The following is a 19,798-nucleotide window of genomic DNA, read 5'->3' as shown; positions in this document are numbered from 1 at the left end:
AAAGTAAGTATTTGAGATTGGAATAATGTATCTGGCAATGTCAGCTTTGTTTACTATTTTGATTTTGTGATTTTTGCAACATATTTAAATTTGAATGTACTCTCGAATTCTTCATTCGAAACTCTTTATGCATACATGAAAATTCTTATTTTATATTGAAAAATGTATCATTCTATGATAAGATCAACTAATTTAATAAAATATAACTGTATAAAGCAGCCATTTCTTATCTTAAATAAGACTCGCAGACTGAGTAATTCTTCGTCTTACGAACGATTTTTTTCTGCTACATCTTCCCTCGATTTATCTGGTATTTATCCACCTATTATAACGCCTTTTGATGAAAAATTCAACATCAACTTCGACAAACTATCATTCAATTTAAATGTGTGGAATTCAACCTCATTTAAAGGTTTGTTAAAATAGTAGATTATAATCTTGATAACGTACATGTAATAATATTCTGTAAAAGATTGTCTCAAGATTAGAAGAACTGTTTCGTAATCTTTCTGAAAGATTATGAGACTCTTCCACGAGATAGTTATTTAATTCATAAAGAAATATTTAATATTTAGAAATATTAATAAAACATCACTCTCTTATAAAATTTCCCCTCATGCGATTTTTTAGAATTAACATTTCCTTTTGTAAAGATTTCTTTCACATATTTTTGATTGATTTAAGATTTCTGATTGTGTAGTTTTGATTTAAAAGAAATAATTTTTGAACTTATGTTATATCCTGATGTCTAACAGATGATATATCATGATATAAAATTTCCTACATCACCCAGTCCTAATGCTGAGAACAAAAATTACCTTTTATTAATATATATAGATATAGTGGGTAGTAGAAAATAATAAAAGGTTAAGATTAGGGATGCACAACCTTTTTGGGTGAAGGGCCACTTGCACAGCAGGTAGATTAACGAAGGGCCTCATGCATATTTAGTCATGTCAGCAGCAAATATGATAATTTTTATGTAAATATTAGTGTTAAAAGCGCTAAATGTTTTTATCAGTAAACTTAATAACATATTGCAGAAAATTAAATACTTTTAATTATTTAAACCTAAAAAAACTAATACGTTTTTTGAAATTTTTTCACAATAATTCATTTATTAATAGGATATACACACACATGAATATTGGAAGGGGGGATATAAGTTCTAACCAAAAAGAAGCTTACAGAATGAAAGTGTGAAAAATATATGCATTTTATAGAGTAATGTAAATTTGAATTAAATATTTTAATTAATGAAAATTTACAATGTTTAAACAAAAAAAAAAATTTGCATGCAGAAGTTCCAGCGGGGCATACATCAATTGTCGGCGGGGTGCATGTGACCCTCAGGCCATAGGTTGTGTACCTAGTTGAGGTAGATATTTACTAAATATATGCAATTTTGCAAGGCGTAACTTACTTTCAAATTTACCTGAGATTAAAGAAAGAGTTTTACTTTTGCAATTATGCAGAGTAGAGTGTTTGTTAAAATTCTTAACTTAATGGTGATGATAGTTTGAAAAATCTTGATATTTTATTATGAATTATTCTTGGTAATTTTTTATTGTTTAAAAGGGTTTTTTCTCTTGCTACTTGTAATTTTATTAGAGTTTAACATCTAAGTTTATAGAGAAACGTAATAGTTAAAAATTTAATTGTAATATCGGTAATAGTGTTTGATTGTTTTTACTCGAAATTTGTTGCTAGATGTTGAAGTGCTGCATTTAACAGAAATAATATATTGAGGAAGTAGGAAATATAATTATGAAGGTAAATAATCCATAAAGCTTTTGAAGTTTAAGAAAAAGTATTTTTATTTAATATTATCTAAACTTAGTAACTTTTTATTTATTAAATAAACATTATGACTTAATTAGGGTTTTATTTATATTTATTGTCTAAAGTTTATTTCGTTAAACTGCAAAATTTCTGTGGACGAGAGGGACTTAATAGAGTAACCAATGTTTAGCAAGGTAAGTGTAGATCAAACTTCTTTCATATTCTTAAAGGAAAAAATTTTGCGGCATTTTCTCTTGGGGACGACATGTCAGGACTTTTATGAATAAATTTTGAAAGGCTGGCAAAAGCAAAAAAAAATTATAAAATAATTAAACATGTCAATATCAAAAATGTCTCTTATGAATTTTAGAACAGAATGAGACTGGCTTTTATTAAAAGAGGTTAAAATTGGCTGTAGTGCATATTTTAAATGCAACTTAATAAATTAGCATGATTTTTTTTTATTGTCTTTTCTATTTTCCAATCGCACTAAATCACATTTTTACTTAATTCACTGGTAATTTTGCGAGTTTAGATCCAGACCACTATGTTCTACTTCCTTTATCTTACATAACTTGACTATTTCTGTACGTTAAAGGTATTTTAATAATTTTTACATGTTGGTTTTACTTCTTTATAATTAAAGAATTATAATTTATTTAAAAATTTTGATCTATTGCACATTAAAAATTCCAAGTTTTTAAATTTTTTTCTTCTTAAAAGCAACTATAAAATTTTTCCATTTATGTCAAGGCAAATTACATTCCATTTCTAATGGATTTGAAAGATAGATTTCATAAAAATATGTACTTTCTTTAAATATGTCGGTACAGTTTTTCAGAGTATGTAGGCTATTCACAAGAAAAAAGTGTTGCTGAAAATCAGAACAAAAAGTATTTCGTTTACAAAAGAATAAATATTGCATCAACAAAAAAATGTCATATGTAAAAGAAAAAGAAGAAAACTAAGTTTATATCACATTATGTTTGAATTTCTATTTTATAATCCTTCTATAATCTTCTCTTAATCTATTGCTAAAATCATCTAGTTGATGCTTAACTGAAAACATAATGTGGGACAGAAGTCACTTTCCCTAGAATTGTTGCAAGATCCAACAGCAAGATGTAGATTTTAATAATGTCTCATCCGTAAGCAAAAAAAAAAAATTCACCCTGTACTGTGTCATAGGGAATCATTCATTTTCCAATTGCAATATACTCTGTGTGTCTCCTTGTGCCACAGAAGACATTTTTGTTATAATTTTATACCAGCAGCAACATTCTATGGTAAAGAAAGCTTTCATAAATATTAGTAGGCAAAAAGGGAAAAATATACTTGAGGTGCCCCTTGGCGACCTATGTTTAGCGCTATTCCTGTTTGTGCAGAGCATCGTGGTAACAGGAATGGTGGCCAAAACATAATGTTATTTCAATAAAACATTGAAAAATTTAAACACAAAAACTTGCAATGAACCGAATATAAGCAAAATTAATAAACCCAATAAAGGGATTTTGAATCGAAGCAAAAATTAATTGAGTAGGAGCAGAAAGAAAAGGAAGAAAACAACTCACTTCTTCATTAAGCTTGAATATCCTCAGATTTAGGTGCACAGAATTATCTAATAACAGTTGGATACTGCCTAAATTTATCATGAATAGAATCTGCGTACTTCCATCGCCGCATAAATTTGACGAAATACGAATCAAAAATGGTGTCTGTAATACCGGACTAGCGGTGTCATTTTTTTCTTAAATCCCTTTATATGACTGCCCACATACTTTCGATCTTATTGAACAGATTCAAAAATAACCTTACCAGCCTGTATTCAGAGTAGAACTAACGTACCTCTGAAATTTCATATACCGTTGAACATTTAAAAATAACGCAAAAATCTAAACCAATCAGAATCACGATTGGGTGTCAACATCGCCCAGCTTTGCGATCACAAGTTGGTGAGAATCAAGGGGCACCCTCAAATATAGTCTACCCGGCAAAAAAATTTGTTTACCATGATTGGTCTTTAAGGAATCATTTTATTTCATTTACCAATTGTATTATATTCCATGGCAATCTTGACTTTCTATTCACCAAAAATCATGCTTGAAGGAATAAAAGTGTACATTTTAGAGTTTGTTTCATAAATGATGTCTTATTTTTAGCTGCCAAACAAATGAACTTTTCCCTATATAATCTATTTTTCAGGACGAAAAAATTCAGCATAGATAACCAAAAGTTAAGTGTTGGGGTTAGTAAAGTGTTATGATTAAAATTATAAATATCGAACATTAATTTATTCTAATAACTCTATAAATAAGACAGTTTTTTATTTAGCAGCTTGTGTATGTTCAATTGCTTTCTTTTAATTTCAATGTTGTTTTCTTAAGCTCTTTATTTATTGTTAAATTTTAAAATTATTCTAGGGTATGTTGTGTTAGGATCGACTGGAGAATTCCCTTTTCTTTCTGAGAAAAACAAGATACATCTTGTGAAACATGTGAAAAAAGAAAGTGAGCCACATAAAATTATTATTGCTGGTACAGGCTGTGAATGTAAGTATGAATTTATTGTACAGTTGGTGTTGGAGGTGGATCTGTATCTGTAACTTTGTACTCAATGCAAAATAGGATTAGAAGTGTGGTGCATGCTGCAGAACAAGCACTCTTCTTCAACGATAATGAGAATTATAAAAGTTTTTTTTTGTGTGAAATAAAAAATATTGTTCCTAAAAAACTATTTTACAAAAAATTACCAGATAGAATTTTACAAGAACGTTTTCAACCAGATATTATATTTGCATAAATTCATCTAGAGTTAACATTTTGCCTCATCAAGCAACATTTAACCAAATTAATGGTAGCTGATAAATATAACTGACCACAATTTGTATTTTTTTTTTAATCTAATTCCCTTCATCTTCTAAAATAATGCTTCCTCTTTCAGATATTTCATCTCTGTCTTTTGTTATTTTTTAGGCATTTTGAAAATATGGGATCTATTTCATTTTTCTTTTTTTTTTTCTTTTTTATTTAAATATATTTTTTCCCTTTGGTTTTCCAATCTCATGCATCCATGCCTGTTTTATTTTAAATAAAATTTTCTAGGATGTTACCTAATTTTATGATTGTCTATAATGGCCACTGCTTAATCTAATCAAATTTTTAAATGTATACAATAGTAACAGTTAATTAAAAGATATATATTGTCATTCACTAATATTATTTCACATCTCATTTTTAAATGGTCTTCTTAGCACAGTTATGTAAGCTTGCTCTGATATAAAATTCACGTATAATCCTCAAAACATTTTCACTCATTAATGTATCTGTTACAGCGCATTTCCCAATTACTCTGCTATGGGCTTATAAGTATCCAGTACTTTAAATGAATGCAGCATGAAATGAGATCAATTAGTAACACAATTACTTTTTCAAAATATAAAATTTGATAAATTCTCTAAAATTTGCTTTAAAAAAATCAGATGAAAATAATTTGATATTATATATCCAACACTAGATTGTAGCAACGTGTAAAAAAAAAAAAAAAATTTTGCTGACTCAATTTAAATAAGTAGGATACCTAACTTGCTGAATCCAGTATCATTTGGTATTGCAAATTTTCCTTATGCATTTTTTTTTATTCCTGTTGTTGTGATTCTCTATTCGCTACATGATTATTATTTTGATTTCCTTAATTCTATAAAAAAAAATGAGGCTACAAATTCTGCTGGACTTTCTCAATAAAACTATTATAAAGCATGGTTTGGCGATAGGAAAACTGTTGGCTGAAAATGCATTTAATCATGGGAGATTATTTTCAAGGAAACAAAAAATATTAATGACTTGATACCTTTTCTTTTATGATAACATTCTGAGTATTTTTTCACAGTAGTATGCCATTATCAATTCTTTAAACTTTCCCAAAACTTTGAATGTAGAGTTTTACTTTTCAATTCATACCTGATGCCTCTCTAATTTTATAAGACCAGCTTAAAAAATAATTTTTTCATTGTAACAAAATTATACTATTATTATAATAATGCTGCATCAGTATCACAAGGATCCAATTTTTGAGGGGGATGAGATTGAACTACACAATCACAATTGTTCTTTAACATAAGAAAAAATTTTCTTTTATCTGCTAAATATGTGTGAAAAGTTTAATTGTTTTATCTCTCTTTCTTTTAACTTTGATGAATTTAAATCCATAATGATTCACGAAAATGTGTTTTTTTTATTTGTCTGAAATATTAAGGGGAACTTAGAGATATTTCTAATTATTGAGTGAGATATATACTTATTGTCTTCCTCCCATACTAATGACGCCAATGTTATGCTTCAGAATTAATCAAGAATCTTGATGTAAAGATTTTTTTATTTGCCTTTTGACTCTGGTTAATAATCTATTTCTCTTACCCTTTTTTAATTCATATTCTAATCACTCTTGATATTATTCAGCATCCCTCTGATTAAAGAAATTAAAAAAATTTCTTATGCAGACAAATACATAATATTTCCAAGAGCTTTCGTATTTTGTAAAATTTTCTATATCTCTCTCTTCAAATTTTCTTTTATAATTGTCTCTATATTTGTTTATTTTAAAGATTCATCATGATTGTATTAATATTCTTTTTTTTTTCTTCTAATTTACTTTTAGCAACTACTGAAACAATTGACTTGACAAATAAAATGGCTGATGCTGGTGCAGCAGCTGCTTTAGTTGTATCTCCATTTTTTTATAAAGGTCGAATGACTGATGATCTACTTTATGATCATTATGTAAAAGTAAGTATTACAAATAAAAGTTGCTAACTTACTGAATGATTTCATTTCTTATGAAATCTTGGTCATTATTAATACTAGTTTTTATGACAATTTATTCAATCTTAAAAAATAATGTTTTGAACCGACAGTTATTGGCCCAAAAAATTAATAAATTCTTAAAATTTTATTTCCTTATTAAATATGTATTGATATTGCATAAGTTTATAAAATGCTGATATTTATCAATGATGAATATTGACATATGGTATAAATTCTCTGTATTTTTTTATTGTTTAGTTTATATGTTTTTGCTGTTTGGCAAATGGGAATAAATCAATGCAATATTATTAAGATGAAATGTGATTGAAATTTAAATTGTGAAAAATAATTTTATTTACAGGAAAATAATTTTGAAAAATTTTTAACCCATAACTTTAATTTATTTATTTATTTATTTTTTTTTTTTTTTTTTTTTTTTTTTTTTTTTTTTTTTTTTTGTACAAACTACTTAATCACCAAAAACATGACTTTTCACCTTAGGTTCAAATATTAAAGAAATGATAAGATTTTTTTTTCATTCAACTAACAACACAATGTGCTTGTTTTAAAAATTTGCAGTTTATTAATGAAATAATACAATCGTGGTAGATTTCACATTTTTGTGTACTATTGCATTGTAATTAATTAAGTTAATTTTTTTTTTTAATTCTAAACTAAGATTTAAACTTAACTTGTAAGATTCATAATTGGAAGCTGTTTAAAATCAACCTTCCTGTTATCAACTGGAAGATATATGGCTAAGTGTAATCCCAGAAATTTAGAGCAATTCATTTGTTTTCAATAATAATTTCACTTTAATTTGATTGACTGTCATAACAAGTTCAAGAAAAGCCTTGAAACTGAAAATAAAATGTGTATTGCAGTTTTAAAAATTTTAACCTAGCATTTGATTACATATCAAGTAATTTATCATTCCATCACACCTCTTTTTTTAAAAAGAAAAAAAAGAAAATGGTACTTGAAAAGTAAATCATTCTAAATTGTTTTCTTGTATGAATATATTTGAGTATGAATGTCTTTGTGTATGATTAATTTTAAAAATTAATTATGCCTAATTACTATTTGAGAATTTTAATAAATTAGTCACTGATAAGCCCTCACTAATGCACTTAAGGATAGAATGATGCTTAAATAGGGTGTGAGGGAATGATTTTGGAGCATTATTTATTCAAAAAATAAGTTTTTATTGCTTAAAGTATATTTTTGTTTCTTTTGATATAATTAGAAGTTTAATTGCAATGGTCTTAGAAACTTCAATTCACTTTATTTTTAATTTTGTAAATTTACTGTTTTCACAAGAACTATACATATACATAAAAATTTTCCCTTTTAGTTTCAGTGTGTATTTTCATTTAAAGTTAAGTGTTTTACTAATTGATTTAATTAACTAATTTCTGAATTTCAGTTGTAAATCTTATTAATTCATTTGCAAAATTCTCACTTGTAGTCCTTAATTAAGATGAGTTTTATTTTTCTTAAAATTCAGATTTAATTGTTCTATTTTAAACCAGATCTTAGATTTTTAATTAATGTATTTTGCTCAACTTGGGGCATATTTTTAAATATTTAAATAACCACTACTTTGTTTTTGTTAACAACTAAATATTATATCAATAATTCCGGATTGTCTTTCCTATTTGAGGAGCTAAATATAAATTTTATGAAAATTAAAATAATTAGGGTGATTTTGATTGTGCCAAAAATAACTAAAATATCTAATTGTTCTGTGAAATTGAACAAAGTAATTATTATTGAAAATTAATACTCTAGGTGCTTGTGATTCACCCAAATTCCATAAAGTATGTAAAAAGAAATAAATTACATTCTTAGCATTAATTTAAATTGTGTAATATTATATGTTTTATGTGTCATGTTTTAGGTTGCTGATTCAAGCAAAATTCCTATTATTTTGTATAGTGTACCAGCCAATACAGGAATTGATTTAAGTGCAACATTAGCTGCAAGTTTAGCTGATCACTCCAATATTATTGGAATGAAAGATAGCGGGGGAGATGTAAGTTCTTTAACATCGGAATTGAATATCAAAATATTTAAAATTTAAAAAATAAATATAGAGATGTTATTATTCTAATTTTTGTTGTAATTAATATTAATTATAAAGGATTATATATTATGAAAGTTATATGTCTAGTGCAAAGGTTCAGTGAGTTGGATTCATCAGAAAATTTAAATGGTTTTAAATTAATTGAAATTCGAGACTAATTTAGCAATTAGAAACAGCATTAAATGATAATTTTAAATCTACTCTGACCATTTATAAAACTTTCTTATATCATTATCTTTTCTTCATCATCTGATGAAGATGTTTCTATAAAGTATTGACTTTTTGCTACTCAAATGTACTAAATGCGTATCTATTTAATGTACAGTGTGAAAACAAAAAAGAAACCTTAATAACTTTTGAGCTAGTGACCCAATTTTCATATATTAAGATCCAATTTCTATCACTGGAGAGTCAAACCTAAACTATAATAATTATAATTATCTATAATAAGTGTTGTGTAATTTAATAATAGCTCAAAATTTTTTAAATTGTAAGGAATACTTATTTCTACATTATCTCAAAATATGCAATTTTATCTTACAAAATTGAAAATTTGAACAGAATCAGTCAAGCAGTTTTTAAAAAGTTAAAACAGAAAATATAATGCCACTTTTGTTCAAAATTTTGATTTTGCTATTTAAAATCAAATTGTTAAAAATGAGCTTTAAATTTTAATGTTTTTGACCATTATGAAACAAATAAAATGTAATAAGAAAAAATAGTTTTTTTTTTTCATGTTGAATTACATATGGATGAATAAACTTTAAAATTGTGTGTTCAAACTTTGTGATTCTCTTAAATAATGCCAAAGATGTAAAAACAAAAAGGAACTCAAACCTCATTAAATTTTTGGGATAATATTTTCCTAATTGCAATTGATTCTCTTTTTATGATGATTGCAACTGATATCAACTAAATTCTATTTTTATGATGATTGCAACTGATATCAACTAAATTCTATTTTTATGATGATTGGAACTGATTCAAAAATCCGAAACCAAACCTGTATTGTAATATGTGTCAGAGAAGACTCATTTTTGTGTCTGAATTTTCAACTTAAAATATTGCCTGTGTAAATTATTAATTATGTTTAAGGTTAGACCATTAAACTATGAAGAATGCATCAAAATCAATGAAAATCCAATCACTAGTTCCAAATTTATTGAGGTCATTTTTTCCTCCCACCTTCCACTATACACTTGGCATAATTTCATGATAAGCCATCTGGATTCATTGATCAGAATATGCCATCAAGATTACATATAAACATTTTATAACTTTGTTGGTAAAAAATGTAAAAACATTTAAAAAAAATTATGTGCTATTTAAATTAATTTAGTTAGATATTTTCAATTTTATATTCTTAATAACTATTTCTGGTGACAAACTGGTCCACCTTTTTAAATTAGTAAAATTTCAGGTTTCACTAGATTTAAAATTGTATAGCTAAAAATCGAAATAATATGAGTATCAACTCACCTTGCACCATTGACAGTGGTTTTATTTTGACCTTCATTTTCAGTTCTTTGGTTTATTTCAATCAGACAAGAATGGACATCAAAGAGAATTTATTATCAAAAAAGGGTTTTGTTGTTCAGTCCTATATATTCTAAAGTTTTAACTAAAAAAATATGTTGGTGCTTTAGCTGGTTGGTGTAAGAATAACAAAACTTTTTGGCAGGTTTGTTAAAATCCAACTGTGGACTTCTTACTTCTATCATTATATTGACAATTAAAATATTCTTTCGCAGTTAGTGTTCATTCTATTGCTGATCTATGCAAATTATTTACATTCAACAAAGCATTGAAAAGAAAATAATAATAATAAATATGCTTTAACTTCAAGCTAACTATTTTCCCTCAAAAAATTGGTTAACAAATTTATAAATTTATGTTTTGCATGAACCTGAAATCTTAAAATAAAATGTTATATGTTTAAGAAATTGTTTTCCTTGACTTCTGAATAAATTTCTTATCTCTGTAAAGTTTTAAATAATTTTGTTTCTAATTTTTTATAATTAGATTTCAAAAATTGGATTCATTTGTCACAAAACGAAAGGAAAGAATTTTCAAGTTTTAGCTGGCTCTGCTGGTTTTCTTTATCCAGCACTTTGTGTGGGTAATAAATATTTAATTTTTATTCATTTCTGTCTCTTTTTAACTCTTAATTTCCTTGGGTTATTCACAAAAAATAAAACCTTTCTAACTTAAAATACATACAAAACTAATGTTATTTAGTTTGATGATATATTATTTTGCAAAGAACTTGAATTTAATAATAAAATATTTTTGAATAAGAAGTGTCTAATAACTAGGATATAAGGAACTCTATTGATGTTGCAATAAATGGTTCTAAATTAAAATATGAACGCTTTAATAAAGTTAAAGGTTAAAATTAGGTCAAAGGTTAAAATAAAGTCAAAGGTTAAAATATAAAGTTTTAATAAAATATAAAAGCTATATATCTTTCTCTCTCGTTGTAAGGATTTTATGGTGCATTTCTTTTAGTTTACATTCAACACAACACAAAAAAAAACAAAAAAAAATTCTCATGTACTGAAGTTAGCAGTACGCGTCACCATTATTTTATCACATTTATAATATGTCTTAAATGTTAGACAATTAATACTTTAACTGTCTTTTCATTTATAATCTAGTTTTTTTATTGTAAAAATTTGTTTTTCAGGATGTGTTGGGGGAGTTTTAGCTTTGGCAAATGCTCTAGGCAGTGCAACTTGTCAACTATATGAAAACTTTATTTCTGGTAAGCATGAGGAAGCTCGAGAATTACAGTTGCGACTTATAGGACCAAATCTAGCTGTGAGTTTTTATTTATTTATTTGGTTTTAAACTACAATTTATACATTCTTATTAAGTCTATTCATTCTTTTCATTTGTAGGATGTTTCATTATTTTATTCATCAATATATAGTAATAGATATTTAAAGATTTTCACTTTGAATTATAGGATCTATAATGTTATGATATTCATCATAAATTATTACTCACTTTTTATTAGTTGTCTACATATCTGATTTTAAAAATTCAAAAAAAAAATATGTGTCACAAATGTTTTAATTTTTCAAGAATTTAATTGCACTATTATACTACTTTTTCTAATTAACTGTTGTTAGGACATAGTGCTTTTTACTTCAGGAAAACATTGCATACAAAACTGTACAAACCCTAATTTCAGAAGAAAAAGTCTTATTGTCTTTTGCATAAGGCTCTAAATGTGAAAAGAGCACAAAAATCGTCACATAAACGTATTATAGTTTTGGTTCTATGATGAAAAGCCTTCATGGGCATGAAGGCAGAGAACGTGTGGAGAAAAAAAAAATTGGAGATATAGAAGGAAATGGCAAGAAAGTTACAAAAGATGGAAAAAAAGGGGGGGAATAAGATGGAATTACAGGCAAAAAAACAAGTGTTGTGGGGGTAGAGGGAGAACCCCAGATGGTGGAATAAAACTACGGTAGGAAATATACCTTTTCAGAGATGATTGTGTTCTGGATTTTTTGTTAACCGCAATCAGTAAGTTTCCGGAAATCCAAGGTCCAGAAGTTTTAAGAAATCACCAATCACATTTATATATATAAATTCTTGTATATTTTATTTAAAAATATTAGAACTAGAATTTATGCTTGGCATCTGTTTCATTTGTAAGTATTTTTTCGGTAGAATAATAAATGTGATTAGAGATAAAAGTAAACTTTTACATAATTATTCATTTAAATTATTCTGCATATAATTTATTTAGAATTTCATGTTTTGAAAATATCAATGATTTAAATTTACAAAGACATGAATTTTTTGAAATGCGTCTTTAATGATTTTACTCAAGAAATTTTCAGGATTTTTGAATTGGGCTCACAATTACCCCTTCCTTTTTCTCGTGCTCTTTTCATATTGTTAAGCATTATACATATCTAGCTCAAAATTAACCTTTTCTTTACTTGAATAATATCTTTTCTGAAATAAATAAATTGTTTACATTAGAGTTGGACAAAACGAATTATATAACTGATTCAAATTAATAGAGTCGTTTCTTCTTGGTGATTCTAAGCATTAAAAGATGTAAGAATCTCTTAGGTTTTACAAGAAATTATTAACTATCTATGACGTAGCATCACAGTAAGACAAAACTAACTGAAATTTAAGAAACATTAATTCATTATAATTTAAATGTATTCTGATAAAATCAACTGATTTAAATCAGTTACAAGTAGGTGATTTGAATCATCAAATCAGTACCCAGCTCTATGTTACATACCATTTCAAATTTAAATCGTTTAATTCATTTAAAGTTTGTCAATTGTGTTTACCTTTAGGTCACCAAATGGTTTGGTATTCCTGGTGTTAAGGCCGCTATGGATATGTTGAATTACCAAAGTGGTCTATGTCATCCCCCACTAAAATCTTTAACTGCTCAGGAGCTTTCAAAGTTGAAAAATGAATTTGTGATCAACGGCTTTCTGTGATTTACTTAAATGCCACGTCAGTGATCACTTCCAGAGATTTGTAGCTTATATTTTTATACTATGTGAGTTTTATATTTTTGTTATCAACATAGTCATTTTGATTTTTAAAAAAAATTACAATGTTTTTCTGTTTAAAAATGTTATACTTTTATGCAAATTTTACTGTTTATATGTTTCTGTAAAACATATCATATTAGAAATTGTTAACAAATTTTTTTAATAAATTGTTTTATTTTTCTAACATTTTACATTTTTATTTCTATTTTATTAACTATGGATTTCTATATAGTTTTAGTATACTTTTTTTTTCATACAACATAGTAGCTAAATTTTTACTGGGTTAAAACCTCTTTAATTTATATTTTAAATAATGTAATAGTTTTAAACTAAAATTACATATGTATGATATTTTTTTGTTTTATTTTTCAAAAGTTGCTCTAAATTACCAAAGTAGAAAACATACTAAATATTTACAAATTGTTCAACACAAGACTGTCTAAGAAGTAAAATCATACTGTATTCCATATAATTTATTAATATTTATTAAAAAATACAATAATATGTCACAATATTTAAAGACTAGTGAAACATATTTACAAATCATTCTCACAAGCTTTACAAACATAAAACACATTGTATTATTTTTTTAACTGTAATTCTGTTCTTATACTTGCCAAATCATTTTGCATAATAGTGTTGCCATAAAAATAATTTCTGTTGGCTTACTTTAAATCAGATTGAAAGATTAAGACTCTGATTAAATTAATTTTTATTATATTGACTAGTAGTCTTAGTAGTTAGTACTAGTTTTAATACTGACCAGCTACTATTGAGTTATTTATTATGGTGTATTATGAAAAACCTGGGTGCATCAGGTTGCAATAAAAATAATTTCTATGAACTTACTTTATATGATTGAAAGATTAAGACTCTGATTAAATTAATTTTTATTATATTGACTAGTATGTTTGACTAGTAGCCTTAGTAGTTAGTACTAGTTTTAATACTGACCAGCTACTATTGAATTATTTATTATCAGGGTTGCCACTCTACATGGAGAACAGGGGAAACCTGGAAAATACAGGGAATTTAATAATCACCTAAAATAACAGGGAAAATGCAGGGAATTTTGATTTTTTCCTTGCAAACTGGGAAAATACAGGGAATTTTGTTTCTTATTTTTGTCTTTTAAAAAATGGTACCCACTCAAAGCGTAATCTATGGGATATTTAGCCATGATATTTCAGCTATATTAAACTATTTCACTTACTATAACATTATTTAAATGTGTTCAGCTGTTTTCCCACCAATTAAAACTAATAAATGTAGTTACCCCTATATAGCTCACAAAAGAGCACAGTAATTGTTGTTTCCTTTTAATATATTGTGTATAATAGTACAGGGAAAACACAGGGAATTTTTTTTCCAGATTTGAGTGGCAACCCTGAATGGTGTATTATGAAAAACCTGGGTGCATCAGGTTGCAATAAAAATAATTTCTATGAGCTTAATTTATATCAGATTGAAACTCTGGTTAAATTTATTTTATATTATTATTATTTTAACTAGTTAATACTAGTTTTAATACTGACCAGCTACTATTGAATTATTTATTAGGGTGAAAAACCTGGGTCTATCATGTTGCAATAAAAATAATTTCTATTAGCTTACTTTATATCAGATTAAAAATTTAAGACTGGTTAAATTTATTATTTGTTTTTATTATTTTGACTAGTATGTTTGACCAATAGCATTACTAGTTAGTACTAGTTTTAATACTAACCAGCTACTATTGAATTATTTATTAGGGTGTATCATTAAAAACCTTTCTTTTTTCTTCAAAATTTCAAGTCAATAAGAAGATAACATATTGTTTATATATTTATTGAAAATATTTCAGTCGTGTTGAAAAATATTTTCGTTTTCTGGAATGGGTCTAAACCTTCATTTTTTTGGTCTTAAACAAATTTTCCTTTTTACATCCAAAAAAAAAAACCTTCACTTTTTTGGTATTAAAACATGAGTATTAAACATGAGTATTAAACAAATGATAATGTTCAAAATGTAATGATAATGTTCGAAAATGTTAAGTTTAAAATATAAAGTAACTGTAATATTTACATAATCTTTGTTATAGATAAATATTTCTGTAATTAATATTTATTTATAACATTTAGGTCTCGAATCTGAATAAGATCTTAACCTACAGATTGAGATAAATATTGGTTATTTTTATCTTAATTTATTGATTGATTTTGATTAGTTATTATTGACTATAATTACTTTATGATACTTAAAGTTTTCATACATATTCCAGAAGACCTTAATGTTACATTTTGTACATTTATATATTTCTTTCGCTGTATATTTTAAATTTTTAACTTGAAAGCTGATTTGTTTATGCTTTTAAGAAAATTTAAAAATTTATATTTGGCTCCATAAAAAAATTTTTTTTTGAGCCCATTCCAAGGGATTGAAATATTTTCCTGTTTAACTATAAAAAGAAAAAAGAAGAAAAATGGATTAATGTATGATCATTTTTTGTTAAGAGAGAGATTTTTTTTATATTCCCTTTTATTTATTTACTGAAGCTTCATTTAAAACAAAATATTTGTACTTATTGTTTGTTATTTTAAGACTAGATACTTTAGACGAACTAAATATTTCTTAAGATTGCATTTTCAAAAAATTCTAAACAAAACAGATTACTTTTATTTATGGTTTGTTGTTTTAAGACTAGATACCTTAGAAGAATTAAATATTTCTTAAGATTGCCATTTTAAATTTTAAAAAATGTGCTCCCGGTTATTTTATTTTTACAAAAATAAAATAAAATTTCATCTTAAATTATGTTAATAATTTAATCATAATTGATATTATAATAATTATGACTTTTCAATGTACAAAGAGTATAATTTTTGTTATATAAATTAGCAATTTCAAAATATATGTATGCAATTTAAATCTAAACAGCAAATCTTGTAAATTCTAAATACATTTACATTGATCACTGAATTTACATTTTCAAAATAGACAAGAACATGGAAAAAGGAGGCTTCTATAAAAGTCATCCTTTTCTCTTTTTTTTTATTTTCACCGTACCTAAACTACAATAATTAAGTTTAAAAGAGCTCCAGTTTCATCAAACTAGAATAATTAGAAACTCTAACAAGCTCTGTTCAGTCTTATGTCCTATTATATTTTAAGCATTTATTACTGCTATACATGTTCTTTACAATTTATTTAAAAGTAACTGATATCTTATGTCTTTTTCATTGATTTTACCAACAATGCTAAAAATGCAAGAATTCGAAGTGCCACCATTAGAGCTATAATAACTCCTAAGTCCCGGACAAGATTCTCCTAAAATGCAATGAGTGTGGTGTTAAAGTATGATAAAAAAAAGACAAGTTTTCAATTTTTTGAAAATAATTACAACGTACCTCATAAAAATCCAAACTCTTAAGAATGGCTTTGCCATTTGGTGGACATTGTGGTGTTGAGCAAGCTGAAAATATAATAGAAGTTTGAAGGGTTTTAGAGAAAAGTGCAATAATTTATATTATTGTTTAACTAAAGCAGTTGAGCTATAAAACTTGTTGTAAAAATAAGATATTTCTTTTTACTAACTATATTTAAAGTATCTCTAAAGTGGAATTTTTTTTATTATTATTATAATAGTCAACAGTTTAGCTTATATTTCGTAAGCATGAAATTATTTTAGTTATGTTTTTGAACCAATAATGCAACATAAAATGTATCTTTATTAGTGAACAAAATTTATTTATTTCCAAATAAATCAGAAACAATTGTAATCATAATGATATTATATTAATTAGATTGCTTTTAAATATTATCGGTCGTAACTTTAAAAAAAGTAATATGAAATTAACTTGAACTCTAATGAAACCTTTGACAAGTTCAAGCCCCCTAAGATTTTAAATCTGCATAAAATGACCTGAATTATCACAGATAATTACAACTTTTTTGTGTAATAAATAATATGAGAAGTTAAAAGCACATGTTTTTGAGCACAAGGGGTGCATTTTCAGAGTAAATAGTGGTGATTAATTAACAAATTTTTAATCACTATTTTTTATATATACTGGCTGGTGACAACAGATAATTTTGCCCAATAACCAATTACTAGTATAGCTCTAATCAGAAAAATCAAACTTACATTATCAACCTTATTAGCATAGCTCTAATGGGACGTTAACAATCATAACCAAATTTAAAAAATCAGAAAAGTAACTCTTGCAGAAAACAAAAACCATTAAAATATGTGTGTTAGAAGGACAGTACTTCATCAGGGGACACACTGCCTGCCAACACACAGGAGCATTTTTGCTGTCAGTGGTGAAACCAAAAACTGACAGTGCCCCGAAGTCCCATAATGGAAAGTCAAATAAGAAATTGAACTGTAAATGCAAAGATAAATAAATGACAAACAATCACAAAGTAAGTCTTAATAATGACTTAAAAGTACACAAAATAAGACATTAAAAACGCCCACAAATAAGAAAAATAAATAAAGATAAAGTTACAAATTATATCATATAAATTGCCAAACCATTAAAAAAACTTTAGAAATAAATCAAGTGCTGACCCCTTTTTGAAAATCTTGAAAAAAATAAAACAGAAAAACATTTAATGAGTAAAAAATTTTTAATAAGGTGCTGCCATCTGGAACATAAAGTCCTAAATTTCACCGCATAAGCCTATTTGTGTGCGCTTCAATATCTGCCAAATTATTTGAAAATCTTTAAAATATTTTGAATCAAAACATTATTATTCTGTTAATTATTATTCTCTAATGTAATCCTGAAATTCCCAATAGCTGAAAGAAAATCTGTTTCATTATAACAAATAAATTTAAATCTAATAATTTGATTAATCAAAATATTCTTAAAGTAAAGGTTGGAATTAAAATGTGTTAAACTAATAACATTATCTTAAACTCTTCTTTTATCGTATAATCTGATGAAAAAAAAATTTTTGGTTATGAAGTTTGATATCAAGATCTAAAAAATAAGTGTAATTTTCATCTGAATTAGTCTTAATTTAGTTCTTTGGAATAAATATCTTTAATTAAATCAAAGTCATTACATTCAAAAATAATTAAATCATCAATAAATCTCAATCCAATTAATAAATTATGTTGTAAAAATTTTTGTTCATAAAAATTTAAGAAAATATTAGCAAATGCACTTGAATAACAATTCCCCATTGAAATACCTTGAACAATCATAACCAAAAATACAGATATGTATATTATTCTCTAACACTATTTTCATCGAAATAAGCTAAAAGTGTGAATTAAGGAACGCCATTAATTAATATTTTTCGAATCCTTGTCAAAAATAGCGACAAATAAGTATTCACAATACATATCTTAAATAAATATTCAAGGCCAACAAAGACGCTACCAAAATTTATATTATAGTTAAAATTAAGTTATTTGTTTGCCAGAAGAAACAGGGAGGTTGATTTTCAGAAATATCTCTGAAATACGTTATGCAATCATGCAGGTTAGATGTTTTTAGCCCTGCCACTCTTTTTAATGTTTCGTTAGATTTCAATGTTTTTGTTTTTTCTTCATTTAGATATTCATTTGTGATTGCTTATGTGTATACTTTTCTGACTTACTTTTTGACAAGAAATCTAAAAATATATATTTAGGGTCATGATTACAGAACACTATATAGAGCAATGCTACTTAATAGCTATTTGTTAACTTAGTTTTTAGATTAAAATTTTTTAAATACTAAAAAACATACTTATATTCTGAACACTGGACCATTGGTTAATTATAAGAGCTTCATTCCCATAATAAAACCATGATATATATTTTAACCAGATGAAATAAACAGGTACTGACCTATAAAATAATAGAAAACATTATATGGTTGCTACAATGTTTTGACTTTATTATATAGCGTGGCACACAAGTGGAAATCAATTCTATTTGTAGATATTCTTTTTATAACTGTCTTGAACATTTGTATAGAATTCTGGAGCTGTTACGTGTATGCTGCAATGTTCTGTTGTGACTGGTTTCCCACTTTCAACACTTTTTTATTGTTTACATTTAAGAAAGGTGACCTTGGCAATAATTATTATTACTAGTCAAATCATAGATTTCATACTCATGGTTGGCAAAATATATTCTGGCAGTAAATTACTTTATTACTACACTTTGTTATTTCATAGTAGTAAAATGTACACTATTGAAAATTTATCTCTTTTCAGTTCCTTTAATTTATTTATTTTTAATTGTTAGAAATATACTTTTTATTTTCGAGCGAAAAAACTTTCGTTTTCAACGATAAAACATATAATTTTAATCATAAAATATATAATCAACCTGCCTCGTTGTTATATAATTTCATCTGCAACTTATATCATCTGCCTGTGCCCTAGAAGAGGAATTCCCAAACTGGATTCCGCAGAGGCCTTTCAAGGGCTCTATGAAATTATTTGATAGTAGTAAAAAATTTTAACTCAGTATTTCCGAATTCTCAGTTTTTATTATGTTATTTTTATTAAGAAAGAAGCTGAAAATAAGGCAAAATAATGGTATTAACATAAAAAAGGCTAGGAAGAAACAAAGCTTATTTTTTATCACAATTTACAGATAAAGTGTGGGA

General features: G+C 26.0%; 2 protein-coding genes and 1 long non-coding RNA gene across 7 annotated transcripts in view; 2 read left to right on the top strand and 1 right to left on the bottom strand.

Moving 5' to 3' along the window:
- The first annotated feature begins 13 nt into the window (after positions 1-13).
- Positions 14-13,391, top strand: LOC107438884 (4-hydroxy-2-oxoglutarate aldolase, mitochondrial). Its single transcript, XM_016051290.4, has 7 exons — positions 14-412; positions 4,203-4,331; positions 6,436-6,563; positions 8,482-8,616; positions 10,690-10,786; positions 11,354-11,487; positions 12,999-13,391. Exons 1-7 carry the CDS (start codon positions 163-165, stop codon positions 13,146-13,148), a joined length of 1,023 nt encoding a protein of 340 aa, XP_015906776.3. The 5' UTR covers positions 14-162; the 3' UTR covers positions 13,149-13,391.
- A 267-nt stretch (positions 13,392-13,658) lies between these two features.
- On the top strand, positions 13,659-15,146 carry LOC147806137 (uncharacterized). Its single transcript, XR_015428732.1, has 2 exons — positions 13,659-14,023; positions 14,629-15,146. It is a non-coding gene; the product is annotated as an uncharacterized LOC147806137 (long non-coding RNA).
- A 28-nt stretch (positions 15,147-15,174) lies between these two features.
- Positions 15,175-19,798, bottom strand: part of w (eye pigment precursor family transporter white) — a 54,026-nt gene continuing 49,402 nt past the window's right edge. For all 5 annotated transcript variants that reach the window (XM_016051295.4, XM_016051297.4, XM_016051296.4 and 2 more), the window contains 3 exons: positions 18,929-19,029; positions 16,592-16,656; positions 15,175-16,511 (listed from right to left, as the gene is read on the bottom strand). In XM_016051295.4, the coding sequence (XP_015906781.1) occupies positions 16,410-16,511; positions 16,592-16,656; positions 18,929-19,029 (268 nt within the window). In that variant the 3' untranslated portion in view covers positions 15,175-16,409. The remainder of the gene's footprint in view (positions 16,512-16,591; positions 16,657-18,928; positions 19,030-19,798) is intronic.

The sequence above is a fragment of the Parasteatoda tepidariorum genome, chromosome 8 (assembly GCF_982258835.1).
Source record: "Parasteatoda tepidariorum strain Cologne lab strain chromosome 8, Ptep-v5.0, whole genome shotgun sequence".
Taxonomy (NCBI): Eukaryota; Metazoa; Arthropoda; class Arachnida; order Araneae; family Theridiidae; genus Parasteatoda; species Parasteatoda tepidariorum.
The sequence above is the reverse complement of the archived record's forward strand: the minus strand, read 5'-3'. Positions and strand labels throughout refer to the sequence as shown.